The 23,275-nt window shown below is 48.6% G+C and overlaps 2 protein-coding genes across 4 annotated transcripts in view; one reads left to right on the forward strand and one right to left on the reverse strand.

Moving 5' to 3' along the window:
• ACSF2 (acyl-CoA synthetase family member 2) overlaps positions 1-1,985 on the reverse strand; it is a gene marked incomplete at its 5' end in the record, with an annotated part of 33,551 nt that extends 31,566 nt beyond the window's left edge. For all 3 annotated transcript variants that reach the window (XM_084237718.1, XM_084237717.1, XM_084237716.1), the window contains one exon: positions 1,858-1,985. In XM_084237718.1, the coding sequence (XP_084093844.1) occupies positions 1,858-1,985 (128 nt within the window). The remainder of the gene's footprint in view (positions 1-1,857) is intronic.
• Positions 1,986-12,325: 10,340 nt separating this feature from the next.
• LRRC59 (leucine rich repeat containing 59) lies at positions 12,326-23,177 on the forward strand (the record flags this gene model as incomplete). Its single annotated transcript, XM_084236467.1, has 7 exons — positions 12,326-12,430; positions 14,135-14,194; positions 15,913-16,071; positions 16,299-16,403; positions 19,531-19,603; positions 21,392-21,565; positions 22,933-23,177. 7 exons carry the CDS (start codon positions 12,326-12,328, stop codon positions 23,175-23,177), a joined length of 921 nt encoding a protein of 306 aa, XP_084092593.1.
• Positions 23,178-23,275: the final 98 nt, after the last annotated feature.

Below are 23,275 nucleotides of genomic sequence, written 5' to 3' on the forward strand. Positions count from 1 at the left end.
AACATGGTACAGGGCTTCCCCGGTGGCGCAGCGGTTGAGCGCTGGGTTGCGAAGCTGCCTGCGGCCCCTGCAGCACCGGTTCGATCCCCGGCTGCTCCGGGAAGGGTCCACCGGAGGAGGGTCCCACATGGCGCGCAGACCTCTCCTGCCGCCCGCTGCTCCCCTCAGCAGTGTACTTCGGTCTTTCTGCCTGCTCTGCTCCCCGCTCTGGCTCTGGTGAATTCGCTCACCCTCCCGCGCTTCTGACTGTACCCAGTGCATGTATAAACAAACAAACAAACAAACAAATAAATAAATAAAGCATGCCTCTATTTAAAAAAAAAAAAAAAAAGAAACATGATACATTTGGGGGTAACTGCCTTGGAGCCCTCAGTCTAAGGGAGCACCCAGGAATATAGAGATGGGGCTTGGGGGCCAGGGGAGGGGGATGATGTTTGTTCATAGAGGCACTGGAAGGTAGTGAGGGAACTAGCTAGAAAAGATGTAACTCTCTTCACCACAATCCCATCCTCGGATCCACCGTGAGCCACTGGGATTTCCTTGAAAAGGAGGCATGTGATGTGAAAGCACTGCAGGCTTCCTAGCTTTCGGGAACCAGCAAATTAAAAATGTTGTGCTCTCAGTGTTCCTGCCAAAAGAAGCGTTTACTTCCCTCTCCAACTTTTTGAAAAAACCAACTGAGTTTCCTAAGATAAAAATTCAGCTCAGAAGTCTCCCTTTCCATTCCCAAAGCCCACACCCCATTTGATGTACCAAATCATCTCCTGACCACAGACTGAATACCTGACTTGGCTGTGATGGAAGCTTAGAGTAGAGAAATTTAGGATGGAATTTTCATGGAGACAGAGGTGGGGACAGAAAGGAAAATCAGGTGGGTTATAGAAAACCAACCCAACACCAAAGGAATTATCCACAAAAGAATTCCAAAAGGACTAAATTCTATCAAAGCGCATACACACCCACCACACCACCATGTGCCATGCAGGTCTCTGCCCACCTGGGTCTACACAGGCATTTCTTCTAAGTCTCCTCATCCTTTATAAATTTGTCCTGTGCCACTGAACCAGAGATTCTGCTCTATTCATTCTCAGAGGGAACCCAGGAACCCCACTCACCAAACCCAAGCTGGGGGGCAAAAGAGGAGGTTCAGTGGTACCCAGGCTGCCCCAACCCCAAAATAATCACACTGATAATGTCCATGGGAACACAACTCTGCTTAAGCAATACACTTTCACATTCACAGTCTCATAGGAAGGCAGCATTATTTAAGATACTGCTGTAGAGGCAGCAGCTATGGGGACTCATGTCGTCCTCCTGCCAGCCCCATCCCAGTGGTGGCCCTGAGATCAGAACAGACCAGGGTAAGTAGGTAACAAGGAGCAGCTTAGTATTTGTCAGCAGTGAGCAGGAGAAGGGAAGGCTGTTGCGCTTAGTTGCCCCGTGTGGGGAACAACGGGCAGAAAATCCCCAAGTTTATCTCTTAAGAGAGTGCAGCTGGGAGGCAATATCCTGGAGAGAGAGCCCTATCTCCCCTGGCCCCCCGCATCTCCCCTCAGGCCAGGCTCTAAAGGCCCAAAGTTCCGGCCCTCTGTGTGCCCAAGAAGGAAAAGAATCCGGGCCAGAAGGAGCACAGGGTCGCTGTCGGCCAGCAGCAGCAGCCCCCGTCTGAGCCCGCCAGGCCAGCTTTTCCTGTTGCCTGGGTGCTACGTGTGGGTCACCTACTCTCCAGAGCGTCCAGAGGTGCTCCCCACTCACTCCCTGTCGGAGTGGGATCGGGGCCCCTTAGAAAACTTTACAGGGTCACCCAAAGTCCCCCCTCGGGGCCTGACCCGCCGCCTTTCTTCCCGCTCCGGGTACCTCAGCAGACGGACGCCCTGCAACCTCGCTTTCTGCCAACCCCGAGTGAGGCTGGCCCGGGCGCCCAGCACCCCCGGGCTCGCGGCGCACAGCCTCCCCAGGCGGAGCATCCCGATGTAGACAGCCATGGCTCGCTACACCCCGCTTCCCGGCGCGAGCCAACTTTTAAAGAGAGCCGAGGCGGGGCGAGCACGGAGCTAGCAGGGAGGCGGGGAGGGTCGCCTCTGCCTATGGGGTGCAGAGGACTCGAACCCACGGGGCGGGGCGAGCCGCGAAGGAAGCGACTCGGCTCCTGGCCACTTTCCCTTCAGACCCGGCCCTCTCCCTCTTACCCTCCAAGAATCGCCCTGTTTGCCCGGTCTCGCAGCCCAAGGCAGGTCCCCCACCCCCCTGGAGGGCCTGAGCGAGCGGGCGTAGATTTCCTAGAGGAGGAGCCGCCGGCCCTGACCGCGGTGGGCGGCATTTACTGCTCGGGTCACGCGCCCCACCCCCCTCGGCGGCGAGTCAGCGGCCCAGGGAGCCTGGGGTGGGGGGGCTGCCCCCCTTCCCAGGTGTGCCAACTGGAGCAGAGGGCGTGTGGGGGTGGGGAGACAGCCGAGACAAAGGGTCGGAGACAAAGCGTGCGGTGGGTGACCCGCTTCGCCACACCACCGAGATGCAGCTGGCTGAGACCCGCAGCTCTGCAGTTGCAGGAGAGACGCGGGTGATACTCCTGTCCCGTGCAGCAGCCTCCCTCTGACCTTTCGCCTCGGCCTGCCATCCAGGGTTTAGGGCATCAGGGACTGGAACCTGTTCCTCAAGCCATGTCTGCCCAGCTAGTTCAGGGTGTCCAGGGCAATACCTGGACACTGCCCCCCGGCACGTATGGAAAGAATGGGACCCTGCTCAGCCCACTGCCCTTATCACTCACTCTTTCCTGCCCTTCCTCCTGGGTCCCCTGAAGCCAGGTGTGGGTGGGGTGCTAAGAGCAGAGCAGCCTGAAGGACTGAAGGTGACTGCCCTCTCTGGTTCTTGCTGGGAAAGGTGGTGCTGGGAACCAGTGGCAGATGTGCCAGGTCCTGTCTGGCCTGGCCCTGACTCTTTCCCCAGAGGAGAGGAGAGCAATGGGAGAAAGGCCTTGGCAGGACAAGGCCTCTCTCCTGACATACAGCCCATGATGTAAGCTGGGGCAGACAGAAGAGGCAGAGACTCGCTGGGCCCGGCCTGAGAAGACCTTTACCCCCATCTGTGGACTTTGACTCCACTGAGGTCTTGAGAAGACTAGGAGCCCTTCTTTATGTTCTGAGTGATCTCTGCATCCTCCTGAAACCCTGGCTCCGGGGGCGGGTCTCCACACTTCAGATTGCGTGGGGATACTGCAGGGAGACAGAGAAGCAAGAATAAGAGAGAAAAAAAAGGGAGGGGGGAGCAAGAGCTTCTAGGAAGGAAGGAAGGAAGGAAGGAAGGAAGGAAGGAAGGAAGGAAGGAAGGAAGGAAGGAAGGAAGGAAGGAAGGAAGGAAGGAGAAAAGAAAGCTTCTGACCAGTTGGATCTGCAAGGATATCTTTCCTAATGAGACTAACTCACTGACCCTGATAGCCAGGTCCAGGGAAGTGGGGTGCTGTGGAGCGTCCCAGTCCTAGGGGCCAGCCCTGAATGGCAGTCTCTGCCACTAGCTTGCTGTGTGACCCTAGAAAGTCGTTCTCTTCTCTGAGCCTCCACAGTAAGTGAGAAGTTGAAACTGCTCTCACAGGCACTTCCAGCTCTGAGGGGCAGTCCTTGGGGGAAGAGAGGGGTAAGTTCCTCCTTCCTGACCTCCCAGCACAGATACCCTGGAACCACAGCTGTGGAGCCACATCTCTCCCACAAGCCCGGCTCCGAGGGTGTTCTGTTGGGCCCTTGTATTCACCTGCAAGGAACAGGCATGTCATGGACTGTCTTTGTGTTTCTGGATGAAACTGAGACCTAGAGAGGTTTTGTTACTTACCCAAGGTCAAGGTAGGCACAGTGAACACGGGTCAAGGTTCTATCCATGCTCACTTTGTGACTTTGAGCAAGTCACGGGGTTTTTCTTACCTCTGTGGTCAGCTTTAAATTGGGGATAAAACAACAGCCTGATGCAGAGGTGTGTGGAAAGGCTTGGGTATGGAGACCCAGAAGCTGGTACCAGGCCCAATGTTGGACTTTCAGGTTGGAGGTATGAATGAGATGGGACACTGTGTGGTGGTCAGCTTCATAGAGGCAGAAAGGAGGTTGCTTCCTAGTGGTGTGGGGAGTCATTGTGACTGAGAGTTTTAGTTTGGGAAAATGCAAACATTCTGTAGATGCATAGAAGTGATAGCTTCACAATGAGGTAGATATATTTATTTTTTTAAAGATATATTTATTTATGCATACAAGAGCTGGGGTACAGGCCAGAGGTATGGGGGGGTGAGAGGATTCACCAGAGACAGAGTGGGGAACAGAACAGGCAGATTGACCGAAGTACACTGCCAAGGGGAGCAGCGGGCGAGTCAGGAGAGGTCTGCTGCACCATGTGGGTTGCTCCCTCGCTGGCTGGGAATCAAACTCATGCTGCAGAGGCTGTGGATAATTCATAGGTTGCGTCTTAAACCCTTGCACCACCAGGGAGGCCCGAGGTAAATGTATTTCATGCTGAAACAAGATGGGGTTGCCAGACAAGAGGGCAGCCAAAAGCCCAAAAGCCAAACCAAGGGCTACAGCAATATCTATACAATAGGGAATAATAACCATTCAAAGGTCAGTGCCCAACAGAGGACAGGTCACCATCTGTGGGTTCCCTCATGTGCACTCAATTGCAAGATACCTCAGGCTCAAGGAGCAACAGCAATGGGGTTTATTTGGCAACAGAGGAAACAAAGAGCTTACTATAGCCACAAGTGGCTGGCTGTCTCACCCAAATAGTGTCCACCAGAAGTACAGATGTGCCAGTCACCTGTCAACAGAACTGGACAGCACAAAGCCAGTACTGGCGGTCACCAATAGTCACCAGGAGTGCTGCACAGCAATGGTCAGCAGTGATGATCACTACTAGTCACCCAGAGGCCATGACAGAGACACCAAGTGTTAACAGCTCTTTGTAAGTTGTTGGGCTACACCACCAACAAACAGCTCTTTGAAACACCAGGTCCAGGGCCTTTGGTGTACCTTTCAGGAAATATCAGATATTACACTTGATCTTAGCCAAAGGCCGAGAAGCAATTCAGGAAATATCAGAGACAGGATAGGAGGCCCAGTCTCTGGCAAAGGTCTTCAGCTTCTCTTCCTTCCTTGGAGGTTGAGTGCTGGATAATGCTTCTTTCTTCTTTATAAGTCAGCACCTGATCCTTCTTCTTTCTTCAGAGGCCAGGAACAGAGTCTTCTCTTTCCTTTGGAGACTGCAACAGTGTTCCCTTCTCTCTTTGGAAGCTGGAACAGTGTTTTTTCAGCTCCCTCTATCCCTGCTTTTATGGTCTTTCGGGGTGCCCCACCTACAAGTCTGATTGGACTATTTTTTTAATCCTATGGCTGATTGGACCATTTATCACCAATCAGCTCATAGCTTGCATCTGATTGATCCATTCTATGATTCCAGCACCACCTATAAAATGGAGGTTGCTGGGCTCCAAGGAGTCACAACCAGAACTGGCTTGTGGTGGAGCAGCAGGGTTGAGAGATAACCACTGCTGCTGCCAGCTCCCGCTGCTGGTATCTCTACCACTGAACTGTACACCTAAAAGTGGTTAAAATGGTAAATTTTATTTTGTTTTATCACAATAATAAAAATAATTTCTATTTGGAGCATGGGACTGGGAGGCAGGGGTGGGACAGAGAACTGATGCCTTTTGTCAAAAAGCCTTTTTCTTATCTTATTTTTCTAAAACAGGGTACATCGATCATTTACAGAGATAGCATGTTTTATAAGATTATAAATTTGTGAGACTGTAAGTTAATGAGTGCAGAGGGGTTATTTAAGCCTCTGGTCAGCCTCAGAGTCAGAGCTGGAAGATTCTAGCTCTGTTATTTTTTCTCTCAATGACCTTATACAAAATTTTTTTTGGTCTTTTGTAATTTTCATAGCTCTCTGTCGTAATTGACTGTTTCCAAATAGTATGTGAGGATGTTCCTTTTGAAGAATTGCCTGCTTTCTATGTCTGAGATGGGAGTTATTTAGTAAGGAGTGCGAGTCATGGAGGAAGGGTGGAGAAATAGGAGAAATGGCTGCAATCACATCAAGAAGAGGGCAGTGGGAGGAGTTAAGAAGAGATGACAGTGATTTGGAGCATAATACTCTGCTAGTCAGAGCCAGTAAGCAATATCAAAAAAAAAAAAAAAAAAAAAAAGGCTGACAAGAACTGTTTTTAAAAACAGATGTTTCTGATTTTCAAACTGAAAATAAAAATAAGGAACTTGTTCTGAGCTGCTTTATAAAGTAAAATTATTTTCATCACAACTAATAATTAATGGCAGACACAGGCAGATGTAGAAATACTATAAACAACCAGTATTTTCTGGCTGACAGCCCAAAATTGAAAAACTACGTAAGCCACTATCCTAGCAACTCCTAAAAGTTGTGAAAGCCTTGCTTTCATAGAGTTTAGAACAAAAATCTTTCTTTGGATGATAACAAATTTTAGCTTTTCTTTGGTCCAAGTCAAAAGCTAAACTGTCTAGGGCCTCCCTGGTGGCTCAAGTGGTTAAGCACCACACTCTGAAGCTATCTGCAGCCTCTGCAGCATGAGTTCCATCCCTGGCCGGCCAGGGAGCTACCCACATAGCGCAGCAGACCTCTCCTGACTTGCCCGCTGCTCCCCTCAGCAGTGTATTTCAGTCAGTCTGCCTGTTCTGTTCCCCACTCTGTTTCTGGTGGATCCTCTCACCCCCCACATCTCTGGCCTGTACCCCAGCTCTGGTATGCATAAATAAATAAATCTTTCTTAAAAAAAGCTAAACTGTCAAGTCTCAGATAAAGCACCATTATCTTGGTGAATTGGACAAATGCCATTGCCCTTGTTTTACTCATTCCTTGATTCAACAGACCTTTATTGAGTGGCCACCATATGAATGACATAGGCCATGTCCTCGGGATGCTCACTGTCCAGTCGAGAAGGCTGTCCCTGAAACTGACGTTGGCATGCAGTGTGGCTGCTGCTGTGGGAGAGGGGGATCAGGGGGCAGGTGCCTACCCTAGGCATGTCCCAAAGTTCTCCTGGTGTTCTGTGCTGAGTCCTGAGACATTTCTCTACGTGTTGGTTTTTTGGGTTTTTTTTTTTTTTTTTTGCTTTCTTTTAAAAATCTTTAAATTTTTATGTATTTATTTACGTGTTTATTTCAGTGTGTTAGTTTCTTATTACTGCTGGAATAAATGACACAAATTTAATGATTTAAAAACAATAGAAATGTATTCCTTGACAGTTCAGGAGGCCATCAATTGGAGGTGAGTCTTATGGGGCTAATATCAAGGTGTTGGCAGAGCTGGTTCTTTCTAGAGGCTCCTGGGGAGAGTTGTTGCTGGACTTCTCTTGCTTCTGTTGGCTCCAGGTGTTTGCTCCTTGGCTTGTGGCCACATCCCTATCTCCACCTCCGTGGGCACAATGCCTCCTTCCCTTCTGCACTCAGTCACTCTGCTATTCATACAAAGGCTCTTGGGACAATATTTAAGTCCACCCAGATAATCCTGGGCTATATTCCCACCTCAAGATCCTTAATTGAATCACATCTAAACATTTCCTCTTGCTATATAAGGTAACATGCAGATTCCAGGGAGTAAGATACAGACATGTTTGGGAGCCGGTATGCAGCCCACCATGGATAGGACTGGAGTTAATCACAAATAATACATACATCTTGTAACAAAGATTCAGGGTAAGGGCCTCCCCGGTGGCGCAGCGGTTGAGCGCTGGTTTGCGAAGCTGCCCGCAGCCTCTGCAGCGCCGGTTCGATCCCTGGCTGCTCCCCGGCCACCAGGGGAGGAGGGTCCCGCATGGCGTGCAGACCTCTCCTGCCGCCCGCTGCTCCCCTCAGCAGTGTACTTCGGTCCTCCTGCCTGCTCTGCTCCCTGCTCTGGCTCTGGTGAATTCTCTCACCCTCCCACGTTTCTGACTGTACCCAGTGCTTGTATAAATAAATAAATCTTAAAAAAAAAAAAAAGATTCAGGGTAAGCAAGGTTAAAAGTGTGGCTATGCTTCCAAACCTCTCCAAGGCTCATACAAACATGTAAATAAATAAATGTGTTTGTCCATCCACCCTTTATATGCTTTTTCCAAAAAAAATGAGATCATGCTGGACAATTGATGAAATCTGAATAAGTCCATAAATTAGATAGCATTGATCAGTGTTACTGTGTTGATTTTTTTATAATTGTATTGTGGTTTATAAAAGACTTCCATGTACTCGGGAGATACACACCAATGTACTTAGATAAAGGGGCATTGTGTCTGCAGAATACTCTAAAATAATTCAGAAATCTGTATATATTTCTGTAGTTGGAAAATCTGGGAATTCTTACTTCTATGCTTGCACTTTTTCTGTATGTCTGAATATATGTCAAAATTTTTTTAATGAAAATTCTTTTTTTAATAAAGATTTATTTTATTTATTTATGCATACAAGAAGTGGGGTGTAGGCCAGAGGTGCCAGGGTTGGGGGGATGAGAGGATTCACCAGAGACAGAGTGGGGAGCAGAACAGGCAGATCTACTGAAATACATTCCTGAGGGGAGCAGAAGTGGAGCTAGGAGAGGTCTGCTGTGCCATGTGGGTCAGCATCCTGGCCAGGATCAAACTCATGCTACAGTGGCTGCCCATAGCTTGATAGTGCTGAGACTTTAACCCCTGCATGACCAGGGAGGCCCTATGTCAAAAATTTCATATTGGAAAGAGAGATCACACTATGCATCTTATTCCGTGACTTGCACTTTTAACTTGATCATATACAACAAACATTTTTTCCAGGTCAATACATATAATTCTACTTATTCTTTTAATGGCTGCATAATGTTCCACAGAAGTTGCCATTGTATAAATGCATTCTAATTTATTCTACCACTCTCCTTTTGATAGATTTGTCTTTAAATGCAGTCTTAATAATATATTAAGAATTTGTATATACATTTGGATCTGCTTTCAGACTCTCTGTGGTTCCACTGATATCTGCTTATGATGATGCTATCCTGTTGTTCTGGACTTTATTATGAAGTCTAATATCTGGTTCAGCAGGCCTTTGATATTATTTTTTAATTTCATGATGTGTTCTTGGCAATTTTTGTCAATGGTCCTTTTTTCCCTCAAAGGTCCATTTTCTGGTCATGGCACTCTAAAAAACAAAAACCCTATTGGGATTTCTAGTTGTAGTCACTTTACATTTGTATTGCTAGTTAATAAATACCAATGATTGTATTGGGATGGACTGACTGACAAGAACAAATCTGTCTTCATGAGAAGTATTTAAGTAAATCTATGTAAATAAATCAACGATTTTAACAGAGATCATTTGCACTGAGACTTACGCTGGGAGATCCAGTCTTCAAGGGCTCCTCTGAGGAGTGCATTTTAAATTTGCCTCCTGTTATGGGGACAAACCTCTGCTGTGCTTAGGAAGGCTAACCTGGGCCACAAGGTGCTTCTTGGCCCTTTCTCATAAGAGTCTCTCTGAGCCCTTGACACACTTTCCCATTTAATGATTCCCATTCTGCAGAAGGAAAAACAGACGCCTGGGTGGCATGAGACTGGGCAGTGACAATGCTGGTCTGAGAGCCAAGGTTTTTCCAGGAAGCTTTTCCATCCTGTCCTGGTCTTGATCGTTGGCTTCACCGGGATTTCTGATACTTGTGTTCTCTTTGGCAGCAATTCACAGAACCTCAGACATCAAGGCACAAGGTGGCATTTGGTTCAGGGGGTGTTCCAGTCTATTGTTCCCAAGGAAAAAGTTTTCAGCAGATGATAGACTTCACTTTCTCACAAAGCTATGGGTTTCCAGTTAAATAGTTTATAGTTAAATAGTTCATTTCTCTTTCTGCAGTCCTCCTGGACTATATCTCTGCCTGTCTGAAAAGGACTCATTCTTCAAAGCCCAATTTAAATGCTACTTCCTCTGTGAAGCCTTCTCTGATTTCTCTCTTCCTCCCAAGCTCCATCTCCCTGCCTTGTTGGGTAGGACCCTCCTTGTTTGGAATGCTTTCACTTGTTTCCAGGCTGCTGCTAAGTAGATTAACAGTCGACCTCTCTGTGCCTTAATTATTTCCTCCATAAAACTGAAAAAATATCTGTCTTATAAGGCTGTTGTGAGTAAAAAGAAATAATATAATAAATCACAACCCTAGACACAGAAAATGAATGACCTCCCCCATGTTAGTCACACTCAAATGTACACCCACACAGTTTTGCTCATCCACACAGATTTTATCTATATGTACACCCACACAGTTTTGCTCATCCACACAGATTTTATCTATATGTATTAGGACACTATCATTTGTACCTTATATAATATCAGCCTTGACTTTAGGCTCCTTGGTGGTAGAGAAAATAGGATGTAGTGAAAAAGAAATAGGATCTGGAATCAAAAGATTCAGGTCTGCTCCCCCAACCCCAGCTATGTGACTAAGGACAAGTTACTTCTCCTTTTTAAACTTTCTTTCTTTCCAAAGGGGTGCTAGTAATAGAAGGTGCCTCCTAGTCTCTCTATGTATAGTATGTCCTTGCTTAATGTTATTGATAGATCTTTAAGCAAAACCAGTTTTACCATAAGGTAATTGATATAAACAAGAATTAAGTTCTGGACACAAAAACATCATTAACCACTAAATAATGACTCCCCCAAAACTCTTCTAATATTAAACACTCCTTTGTGTTTATTCATTCATTCATTTTTCCAACCCAGCTCTTCCAGTCCAGGGTGGCTGATGGCGGGCAGCTCAGGAAACTTGGACAGGACACCTGTGTTTCATTGCAGGGCACACTCACACCCACTCTGACTGGGACAATTCAGACTCACCAATGACCTAACGTACAAGTGCACATCTCTGGGTTGTGGGAGTAAACCAGAGTATCAGGAGAAAATCCACACAGACACCAAAAAAATGTGTAAACTCCACACACAGCAGCCCTGGCTGAGAATGGACTTTCTCTCCCCCCCTCCCCGCATCAACATGATAAGGAAATTACTTTGAAGGAAACAATGTTATTTGAGGACCTGCTGCATTTTATCAAAATAAATGGATGCCCAAGGGCTTTAGAGATTGTCAAGCGCTAATGTATTACTGCCAAGTTACCCTTGTCTATTTCCCAGAAGGGGAGACAGTGCCTAGATGTGGGGGCTGCAGGGAGGGGTGTGCACAGTGGTTTGTTAAATGGGTAGGCCATTGAACTGACTTTATTTGTCTTTACAATTGTCTAAAATCAGCTGTAACATACTCATTTCAAAGATGAACAAACTGAGGGGTCTGGAGTGGATAAAGTGTTTCATTCATCCATCCATCCATCCATCCATCCATCCATCCATCCATCCATCCATCCATCCATCCATCCATCCATCCATCCATCCATCCATCCATCCGTCAGCACGGCTCCAGAAAAGGGAAAGATAGGGAGGCTTGAAGTCTATATAGCATCCTAGGCAGCGGGGGAGTGACTGGAGCTTGTGAGGAGGCTACAGACACGGCAGGGCCCAATGTAGAAAGAAATATGGTTCATTTCCTAGAGGTAGCTGGAGGTTTGAAGAGTTTTAGGCGGAGAAGAGACTTTGCTAGATTTAAACAAAAATCATCAGAGCAGCTGGGTGGAGTTGGATGGGTAGGAGAGGGACTCAGTAATCCAGACAAGCGCTGACTGCGGCCTGGACAATGGCTGCGCCAGTGCGGAGGAGATAAGAGAGATTCAGAAACTGATTTTTCCAGATGATGATGATTTGGGACTTGTTAATAAAGGAAGGACAGGGAGCAAATTCGAAACTTACTCAATTTCTGCTCCTATTCCAGGAGAACGGGAGTGTTCTGATGAGGTCAGTTTTGGATGCGAATCGAGGCCTTCTGGCCCAAGGCCCGTGCGCTTTCGCCTCCTGGCGCTGCCAGAGCCGAGGACCGATGACCGTAGACGAGCCGCGGTGGTCACCGGGGTTTGCTGGGTGGACACCTGAGCTCCTAGTCTTGAGCCGCCCGCTCCGGCTGTGGCGGCGGGTGCAGTGTGCCGCTGTGGGCGCCAGAGGGCGCGCCCGGACGTGTGCGGGCCGCTCTGGCCCAGTCCTTCTCAGTGGTCGCGGAAGGTGACGTGGACACGGAAGTGGTCGTCGTCGCGGCGGCACCGGTGGGAGCAGGGCGCGGGGCTCAGAGTGTGCGGGAAGGAGGACGGGCAGCCGCGGTCTCGCACCTTCGGCGGCGGAGGAAACAGGCGTCGTCGGTTGGGTGCGAGTCAGCTGAACCGACGAGCAGGTTTTCAGCCCGTTCCCTGCCCGTCGGTGCCTCAGAGCCGGGATCCGTTCTGCCGGCGTCACCATGACCAAGGCCGGTAGCAAGGGCGGGAGCCTCCGCGACAAGCTGGACGGCAACGAGCTGGACCTGAGCCTCAGCGACCTGAATGAGGTCCCCGTCAGGGAGCTGGTCAGTGCTGTCCCGCGAGGCCCGGGCGCCCGCCCACGACGGGCGCGGGCCCCCGCGGGGGCTGCCCCCTTTCCCATGCCTCAGTTTCCACGTCTTATCCCAAGGGGGTGCGGGTGGGGGAGGGAGTGGGGCTTAATCTCCAGGGAGGCGGTGTCCTGCCCCCGTGTTCTTCCTGGATGTACACGTGTCACTTTGGCGCGGTTCCAGAAGATGGGGAGAAACTGATTGTCCGGCCTGGGGCTTTTTACTGGCCTGGAGTGAATCCGTCCCGTCCGACTCCCCAGCCCAATTTGAGGAAGCTTTCACGGCGCTCAGCTCCTTGCCCGAACCCTTTGGAGCGGTTGAGAGTTGTCCTTAGAGAATGAATGAACGAATGAATGAATGACTTGGTCGAAAAGTAGGCCTTCGGGTAGACCTGGGTGTGGCCCAGAGCCGGCTATTCTAGGAAGTCGGCAATCTTTTTAGTGGTTGCTCTGGCCTGAGGCGTCCTTTCCTGAATGGGAGAAGTCCGCTTGGTTGGCAAGGTTTCTTCCTAAGTCATCTGAAACCAGTAGGAATCTCCCTGAGGCTGCAGCCAACCCCTCTGCCCAACTCCCACCCCCCCACCCCACCCCCAGAAAACCGAGATCTGAGAGCCGGGCAAGATTCCACAACTAGTTTGTTGCCAAAGTGGCGATGGATCTTACAGCCCTTCTTTTCCCATCGGGTTCCCACCCACAGACTAGCCTCCTTTTGGATGCCCTACACTTTCATCACTGCCTTTAACCAATTACACTTGCCTTTGGCACTTGGCCCAGTCTTCCCCCAGCCTTGGCGGTATAGTGTGGAAGCTAGCGCGGCCTTCCCAGTTCATATCCCAGCTCTTACAGCTGAGTGCCCTTGGCAGGCTAGTTAACCTTTATCCCTAGACTTGCTCTCTTGTAAAATGAGATGGTGCCCATCTCATAAGGTTGTCATGATGATTAAATAAGACTGTAATATTTAATACTTTGTAGTTAGCAAATGCTAATGCATGCATAGCTACTATTGTAGCGTTCTTTCCACTGTAATATCTAAAACTTTTTTAGGTGTCAAATTTCATTCTTCAGACTTTCTGACCATTGGAAAGTGCAGGTTGACCCAGGTTCCTTAACTAAAGAGTTGCCTCCTTCCTGACCCGAGGAAGGTGACTGGCCTCATTTCAGCCTGACCCTAGGACTGCTGCCCAAAGCCGTTCACTCCAGGCATCTGCTCAGTGCAGCACTGCCCCAAGGAGAATACCAGGGAAAGTGGAGATGGACTGTGAGGGCCTATTTGCACTCAAGCTATCACTCATTCATTCATTCATTCATTCACTCATTCACTGAGCCACAGTTCAGCCAATGTGGATATCGGAAAACTCTGTCAGGCATGGTCCCTGCCCCAATAAGGAGGGGTGCTAGGAAAATGTTAAATGCTGTGGAGAATTTCTAAGAATCTGAGTTTTTCTTTCTTGGGTGTTCCACAGCCAACCCCCTTGTCTTTGTAGTCTCCTGGGATTCCTGGTTGACTGGCTTATTTTTTCCTCCCCAGGAATATTATTCGTTAGTCCCTTTATTTATTTATTTATTTATTTATTTGGCCTTTCCTAATCGTGGGACCTTTCTTTGGAAAATGCTTCATTAGGATATATCACTGAACTGTTCCATGTGTTGGTTTGACATTTTGTTCTCATTCTTTTCCTAGGCTGCCCTCCCAAAGGCCACCGTGCTGGATTTGTCCTGCAATAAACTGAGTACTCTACCGGTAAGATTGGCAAGCAAGTAGGATTCCATCTAGAACCCTGCATGCTTTTCCTGTTTGTGAGAGTTGTGTAATAGGCATTATTTCATGATAGGCTGTAGATGGATTATAACTAAACCTGAGTATAGGGGGTGGGGTAATTCTCAGTGGGAAGGGCAGCAAGGTACAGGCCTCATTCTTTAGAGCAGTGGGAGAGTCAGGTCACATAAAACAAAATCAACAGGATTCGGACTGAGTTATTTACTGGGTTCATCTGTTTTTTCTTGCTCTATTTTGTTCTTTTGAAAAATAGTTTCCCTCCCTCTTGCATAAAAGAGAGTAAGGGCCATTTTGTAAGTTGCTCTGCATTCCAAGGTAAAAGCTGTTTGTGCATCTTTTGATGGGGAAAAGAAAAAAATAGGGCTTTATGGAATTACCGTATCATTAGCCTCCCAATCCTTGAATTACTTGAGATGCTTTTTTTGCTCATCACATCCAGTCTGTTTAAATTCTTTTGATTTTTTTCCTTCACTGCTTCTCCCCAGTTCTCCCTTTGCTCCACCTTAGACATTAAAGTCATTTAGCCCTTTAACTTCTTGTGGGTAATAGCTAGTCTCTCCTCCACAGCAGTATCAGACCTAAATTTGTTGTCGTCTCTGCCTTTTCCACCCTCTGGTCTGGTCGCCCTCATGCCTTGCCATACTCTGTTGGACTCTAGCTCAGGGATTGAGTCTCAGAAGTTGACAGTTTCTTCTCTGGATCATTAGTCCTTTCCCCTCTCAGTATTCTCCTGGGCCTTACTCATTGTTTGTAGCCTCTTCCTGCAGCTCATCAAGAACAGTTTCTAACATTGAAAATGCATCTGAGAGCCCATTTCTTCCAGGGAGTATTTTGTGTCTAATTACAGAAGGGTAGCACTTCTTTGCACCTGACACCTGCTGTCCACTTTCTCAGCACCCCCAAGTGCACTTTCCAATCTGTTTGTTATCCCCGCAGTGCAGCTCCACTGGTGTTTGCAAGTCCCCCAGGGAGTCCCCAAAGAGTCCCCTGATAGCACCAGCAGTGCCTCATTAGCTAAGGCTGAGCATCCCTTCAGATGGTGCTGAGCAGAAACTTATTGACAAGAAGGATGTTTTGAACTGTGCTGAAGAGCCAGGACATGGGTGGGACAGACCCCGCTTAGCCAGCCAGTTAGTCACTCAGAGAACACTTATGAGCACCTGTGCTAAGCACTGTGCCGGGGTCACAAAGAACAAAGCATAAGAGTCCAATAGATACGGCAAGGCATGAGGCGGCCAGAACAGTGGGCGGGAAAGGCAGCAAGACAACCAACAGGCCTGACGGTGAACGTGTGCTGGCGTGGAGGGGAGTGGAGATTAACGGGAACGGGTGCTCATGCTGTGTTTTGACAGCTGCTATGAAAAGTAAACATAGGGTACTTGAGGGGGGTAGGCAGGTCCTTAACCACTCAGTAGCAATGTGGAGGATGGATTGGTTGGAGATCTGAGGATGAAGGAAGATTCTTCTGTTGCGCCCCTTTTGCATTCAGCTCCTTTACATGCACACCTCACTACTTAACACTAGGAGCAGTGAGCATTTGCTCCATCTTCGTTCTTGGAACTCCTCTTGGAATAGCTGGTATAAAAGGTCAAGTCCAGATTTACACATAGGAGTGGGGCTCCTTGGTCTGTTAACCAAAGTGTGTGAGCCCGAGGCTCAGGTGTTCTCCCTTTGGGTCCTAGTCGGATTTCTGTGGCCTCACACACCTGGTAAAGCTGGACCTGAGCAAGAACAAGCTGCAGCAGCTGCCAGCCGACTTTGGCCGTCTGGTCAACCTCCAGCACTTGGATCTCCTCAACAACAGGCTGGTCACCCTGCCTGTCAGCTTTGCTCAACTCAAGGTAACAACTCACAAACCAGTGTATCGTGGTCATTGTGGCAAGCACTCAGGGGCTGATGGGACATGTTTGTGGGAAAGGCTGACAGAAATGCCACATCGTTGGCACTGCCTCAGATGACTTTTCTTGCAGCTGTCACACAGAGGGCCTTTGTTGCTTCCTGCTCATTTGTCCCCCTGGAGGGACTTCTCTGTCCACTAGAGTCTTAGCCAGTCTCTGCCCATCTCTAGAACCTGAAGTGGCTGGACCTGAAGGACAACCCCCTGGATCCAATCCTGGCCAAGGTGGCAGGTGACTGCTTAGACGAGAAGCAGTGTAAGCAGTGCGCCAACAAGGTAAGCATGAAATGTTTCCTTTGCACACCCCCGGGACTTGTCTCAGCCTCCTCTTGTTTTCCCCACCCCCAGGGCACCTGTAGCTTTGTGTTTATGAAAGCACTAAGGTCCCAGTGATCTGTCTATGATGAACCTGTCAAGCAAAGGGACCTTTGTTTCTATGTTTACCTGGCAAGTTGTAAAACAATCCGGTCCCTGCTCTGCTGAGGTACCTCCAGTCTTAAACCACAGCCGCATGATCCATCAGGCACGCTGCCAACACCTGTTTCAGTGGGACAGGAGAGTCAGGGGCTGTGGCCTGAGTCAGAGTTATTGTAGGAATTTGATGAGAAAGGTGTCAGTATTTGTAGGTTTATAGCACTAGTCACCTCCTCTGGGCAGATGTAGCTTTTGGTTTCAGTCCACTGTGGAAGGCGCACCTTGCAAACGTTGCTAAATCCTTGAGACACCTCAGGTTCCTTCTTGAAAACAGCACTGCATCCATCCCTCAAAAACTCCACTGTAGTCATTTTCCCCTCCAGCTTTAGAACATGTTGCTACTTTTTCTGCAGGGCACCAGATGACTATGTCTAGGGGACATGACGAACAACAACAAAAAAAAGACTTCCCTCTGAATACTAAAATGAGTGTGAATGAAATGTGCGTGCAACGGGTCTCCATGTAAACCTCGAGAGTAATGGCCTTTTCCTGTCATTAGCCCAGAGCTTCTCACATGGCCTTACCATCCGTGCCACCCATTGTTAGATGGAATCAAGCACAAAGTCAGTGAGGGCACATCACCAGGGCAGCAGTTTCCCCTTAGCTGGGAACTGTGCAAGTGACCGGTGAAATCTTGTTTTGTAAACTCGGTGCTTTAGCAGTGACGTCTGTTCTGAAGACGGACAGCAGCACCACGCACTCTTCTTCTGTCCCGCACGCTCTGTGTGTTTCACCTCATCGTCCTCATAATCCTGGGAAGCAGGCTTCACTTCCGTTTCTCAGACATCTGGCATTTATTCACCCAACAAATATGTTGAACCATATGAAATTGCTGACATTCCAGTTTTTACCCACAAAAATAATTTTTATTGAGTGTAAAGGTCTTTAGTGATCACAAGTATATTCCAAAGCCTCAGGGGGCACTGTGCCCTGCCCAGACTTCAGCTGGCCCCCAGCATGCTTAAGGTGTGGAAGCAGAAAGCCCTGGCCATCCAGAATGCGGTCACTTGTCTCTGGGAGTTAGTTGAGATCTCACCATTCTGACTTTGTGCAGGCCTGGGTTAGAGTACCCAGTCAGCGTGGCACATAGTAAAAGCACCTATTAAAAGTCGTTTGTTAATCCACAGTATTCATCAAATACTTATTATATGTGGTAGATAGGGATAGGCAGAAAAAATCTCCCCTCCAGGGACTCATGGTCTAAATTAGATGGGAGTCTCTCCCATTTCTGAACTTGCTGGGTTTTCAGTAACTAACACATGGTGTGCTAACCAAGGTAAAAGGGGCGGCTCTCATACCTCCCAGCTCTTTATTTGGCCAGCTATGTGCCCCCTACCACCAACCAATGGTGCTTATTTAGAATTCAGAGTTCAGAGAGAGAAAGAGACTTCGATCTTGAGCTACCTCTCTCCATTGTACATGACTTTCCCGATCCTGCCACGGCTCATTGAGCAGCCATCTGTGTGAGCAAGGCCAGCTCCTTCCAGAGAGGTGCCCATAGATTTAAGGCCTGGCTTAGTTAGGACAGGGTTTCTAGTGACTTTAAACCAGGTTCTTAGAGGGATATGCTTTTGCCGCTCTTATGATGTCTGAAGGCATGTCTGAAGTTTCCACCCAATAAATTCATTACATCTAAATAAACATCTGTCCTGCAGGTCATCTAGGATGGTAGTGAGCACAGTTTGAACTATTAATTTAGAACAGTTTGGGTTTCTTCTCTTACACTAATGCAGAAAAGAAGATAAAGTTAAAAAGCAACAGTATTACTGAGCCCATATAATGGCAGGGATTATGTTACTTTTCACAACAGGCTGGAGAAAACCTTATCTCTGTTTTCCACATGAGAAAATTGGCTTAGGCTAGGTCACAAGTCTTTTACCTCCTCCCCTAACCATGCTTATGGCAAGAATCTGTGTGAATGGTACAGAGGTCATCATAGTTGGACAAAGATTTGAGGAGCTTGGTGCCAAATTGTGGTATTTGGGCCAGCTGGCTCTTTCCCATTCTCTTAGAGCTCTCCTTCCTCTGCACTGAAAGCAAGTGGAGCCAGCTCTGGTCTGGGAACTCAGAAAACTTGCCCTCCCAGCTTGCTCTCTAACCTTGTGAAGTGGACAGGTCACCTTATCAGAATCTTGGTTTTCTTCCTTTTGAAATGGGAATCAATCCATCACTATAAGTACTGAGTGCTTATAATTAGTGAAGCTCTGAGCTTACCTGCAGACAGGACAATAGTCCCTACCCTTCCGAAACTTAGGAGTCTGAGGACTGGGGACAGGGGAAGCTGGGGGACCTGAGGGAAATCAAGGAGGTCAGCAAAGCATCTTGGAGATGCTGTCCCTGCTCATTAGAAAAAGGTACTGGGAGGGCCTCCCAGGTGGCACAAGGGGTTAAGTCGTAGCTCTATGAAGCTATCTGCAGCCACTGCAGCACGAGTTAGATCCCTGGCTAGGGAGCTACCCACATGGCGCAGCAGACCTCTCCTGGCTTGCCCACTGTTCCCCTCAGCAGTGTATTTCAGTCAGTCTGCCTGTTCTGCTACCTACTCTGTCTCTGGTGAATCCTCTCACCCCTTGCACCTCTGGCCTGTACCCCACTTGTATGCATAAATCTTTAAAAAAAAAAAAAAAAGAAAATGGTACTGGGAGAGTTCTATGACATCATGCAGGAGAGAATGTACACAGCAGGACTTTTTACAGACTGCAGTTGGCGTTGTGTTTCACAGACTTCCAAACAACTGTAGTGAGCTGGGTTCAGAACTTTTCTGCAACTGAGGTTGGTGTAGTAAGTTAAGATCCAAAGGTCACATTAACTGCATTAGCTTTGCAGGCCTCTGGGCGGTGATCAGGAATCCCAAAGAGCGCTGTCTCTTGAGATTCCCCTGAGTAAACCTGTGCGCTGTCAGACTTACCAGTGCCCCCTTTCTTTGCAGGTGTTACAGCACATGAAGGCAGTGCAGGCGGATCAGGAGAGAGAGAAGCAGCGGCGGCTGGAAGTCGAACGAGGTGGGTGGCTGTCCCTCCTCCAGACGTCTTCCAGGTACTCGTCCCTGCCGGTAATCCTCATGTTTCAGGTGTTAGAATTGAGAGGAGTCGTGAAGAGCGTGGGGAGCAGTCTGCTGGTATCATTTTTCCCTGACAAATCTCCTTCCAGTCCTGGCTTTTCTACCAGGCTACCACGTCGGATTCGGCCTCTTATTTTTTGTCTGCTGGGAGGGTTACCAGGCATCTCGAATGACACCTAGTTGAAACAGTCCCTTTGCACATCCCAGTGTTTCCCAGTGGTCGTCACCATCCCTGCAGTTATTCAAGCCTGGCACTGGAAAGATGTCCACATTTCTTTCTTCTGCTACTCCCATATCCAGTCTGCCAGCAAGTTGAGCATGTGACTATTTCTCCATCTCCAGCGCCACCCCCATATCAAGCCTCCACAGACCTTCTGACATGATGTCCCATCTCCATGCATGTGCCTTCTCCACACAGCAGCCAGGGAGATCTTCTTAAACTACAACAATTATGTCACTGTCTACTAGAAGCTTCTTGTGGGTTCTAATTGTACTTAGAATGAAATTCAAACTCTATAACATGGCTAGCGTGGCCTGCCACGGGCCAAGCCTCTGTTTTCCCCCTGGCACATACCACTGTTGTTTTTACTGTTTGTTCACTTTTTTATTGTCTGTCTTCTCTGGAAAGTAGGTGACTTGGGTCCTAGAACCTGAATGGTTCTCACTGCTCTATCTAGGAATTAGCATAAGACCTGGCACACAGTAGACTGGATTGCCTGGCTGACTTTGGAGCCCCCTTGCTGGGGATGCCTGGGGGGCGGGGGGCGAGTGGAGGGGCGGGACCGACGTGCTGATTGCAGTCCCAAATCAGAGCTCCTGCCTTTGGACTGTCCCTCGCCACACGCATGGCTACCCCGATGCCCTGCGGACTCTGGCCACTGCTGCTGTCGCTTCTCGGTGGCACGCGCTCTCTGGAGGCTGGGTGTGGCATGTTCTTTGGCATTCTTAGCACCCAGCTGGAACATGGAGTTTGTCCACAGAGAAGCAGTGGAAAGCTACAGTGCTTTTAGCTCTACTATTCAGCTACATAAGGAGCTAAAGAGGCTTTTAAGCCGCAAGAGGCCATTTAACCACCATTTGTGGCATTCTGGCTTTGGAAAAATATACTTCAAGCTTCCAATAACTAATTTGGAAATGCAATTTAGAGCAAATAATTTGTAAGTTGGGTACTCCACGTAAACATACTTGAGCTCTGAAATCAGTCTGAATGTGTCACATAGATTCCCAAATTGATATCTATAGAGATTAGCCCTCTGATAAACTGTTGTTTTCCAGAAATTTCTATCATCTCTAACCCTGAACTTGAGTGTTCACTGTCTTGCTTGCCTCCCCATATCACATTCCTTTCTAAAGCTTGGGGAGATAGGAATCCCATAGAATCAACACCTGTTGTTCCTTCTCTTCATGATGGGTTGTACAGGGCTGTCAATTGCTGTGCCTTGTGAATTTGTACCTAATTCTAGAGGAGCACCGGACTTATCACCTGCACCTTTCTCATTCCCCCTTGCTATGTTACTCTCATGTCTCTGCTGCTGTGGCTAGAGGCTCCTTACTAAGCATCAACTCAGCAAACCCTGAGAGCAGCTTCACTTCCTGGAAAGCAGAAAGAAAGTCTCTCATGTGCCTCGTGGCATAGAAAGAGAAGGCAGGAGCCCTATTTCTAATCACCTGGGGGAGCACACTGGTGGGTCTATGGAAGGTAAGTCATTTGGGGATCTATTTTTTGTAGAAGCTGAGAAGAAGCGGGAAGCCAAGCAGCGAGCTAAGGAGGCGCAGGAGCGGGAACTGCGGAAGCGGGAGAAGGCAGAAGAGAAGGAGCGCCGCAGAAAGGAGTATGATGCCCTCAAAGCAGCCAAGCGGGAACAGGAGAAGAAACCTAAGAAGGAAACAAATCAGGCTCCGAGTATGTTTTCTCCTTTGCAGGTTCCAGAGGGGCTGTTGTGGGAGAGTCACGTCTGCAGGCGCAGACGAGGGTGAACGAGCTGGCAAACCTTAGGCAGTACAGTATCCTCTAGGGAGTGGGAGTAGCTCTTGGAGGGTGACAGATAATGGGGGCTCCCCTAGGGACTGAGGGCCCCAGCACCACGCGTTTATGTGCAGGTGTTTTCAGGTGAGTGCATACCCGGAGCAGGGAGTTGCACTCTTGTAAGGGTTAGAGTGCTGGCCTGAGAGGGACAAAGACTGTGTATGGTCAGGTTCCCCTTAAAGGCCCCTTGCGTCATCCATGAAGGGCACTGCACGTGTTGAGCGCATGGCAGTTTCAACAAGGCCGGCCCTGCCTGTGGTTTTCTTTCCAAGTTGGAACACGTCACTGTTTTTGCTTAAATACCAAAGGAATCACATGGCCTGTGTTCCAGGAGCCATGTTATAAAGACACGTTAGCGTTTTGCCTGACTCTGTCCAGTTGAATTTCTGTATTGATGCGGCTGCATGGGCGCAGGAGGGTTGCGTTCCCTCTGGCCAGAAGGGCCCGAGAGGGCAGGATTCTGTAGGGAGGCTGGAGGTCAGCTTGCCTGTCCCCGCTTACCCTCGGTTGCCGTGAGCAAGTTGTTTAACCTCTCCTTTTTGTTTTCTTGTGTAAAATGAGGCTCACACCCCGTTACCCAGGGTAGCGATGAGATTGAGCTGAGTAAGAAAGTCTCAGTGACAGGATCATGCAGTTCTTGGCTTGTGGGTGCTCAGTCAAGTGCCTAAAAATCTCAAAGCCAGTTTTCCCCCCTTATTATAGATGTAATATTATCACTGTAGAGATTTAGAAAAGTTCTATGTATCAGAAAATGGCAGTCATCTGTAACCCCCACCCCAGGTTAATTCCTGTTAACAAGATAAATCTTACCATAATATCAACAATACTATTAATAAATCTCAAACCTGTTTCTCCCCAAATGGGCAGCATTCTAGCCACGTGTACCATGCGTGGTGCCTCCTGATAAACTCCTTCCCTTGATCCCCAGGGGCCTGGATTATTACCACGCAACGGAGAATTTAAGTGTTAGGGCCTGTGGGAGCTACCTGAGACACCCAGAATGAGTCCCCGTCTTGAATGTACCCCCTTAAGATCCAAGGGAGGTTTATGTTTCAGTCTGCACAGTGAGGTATTTTTAAGAGTTTGGGTGTTCTTAAAAGTTTTCTCTTTAGAGCCTGGGAGTTTGCATTTGAGAAGAGGGGTACAAGTGGCTCTATGTTGAGACCAGCACTGATTGGTAGAATGCTAGTGGGTCTCCCCAACCTGACTGAACTTTTTTGTCTACTGCGAATCTGTCCCTCCAGAATCTAAATCTGGCTCTCGCCCCCGCAAGCCGCCACCCCGGAAACACACCCGGTCATGGGCTGTGCTGAAGCTGCTGCTGCTGCTGCTGCTGTGTGTGGCTGGTGGGCTGGTGGCTTGTCGGGTGACAGAGCTGCAGCGGCAGCCCCTCTGCACCAGCGTGAACACCATCTACGACAACGCGGTCCGGGGCCTGCGCAGCCACGACATCCTCCGGTGGGTCCTGCAGACCGATTCTCAGCAGTGAGCTCGTTCTCAACACACCTGCTGCCTCCCAGCCTTGGAGCTTGGATTCCTATGGAATTGGGTTCTGCTGGACACAACCTCTTTTTAGCGTCAGACCTA

Source organism: Talpa europaea (genome assembly GCF_964194135.1).
Source record: "Talpa europaea genome assembly, chromosome: 7".
Taxonomy (NCBI): Eukaryota; Metazoa; Chordata; class Mammalia; order Eulipotyphla; family Talpidae; genus Talpa; species Talpa europaea.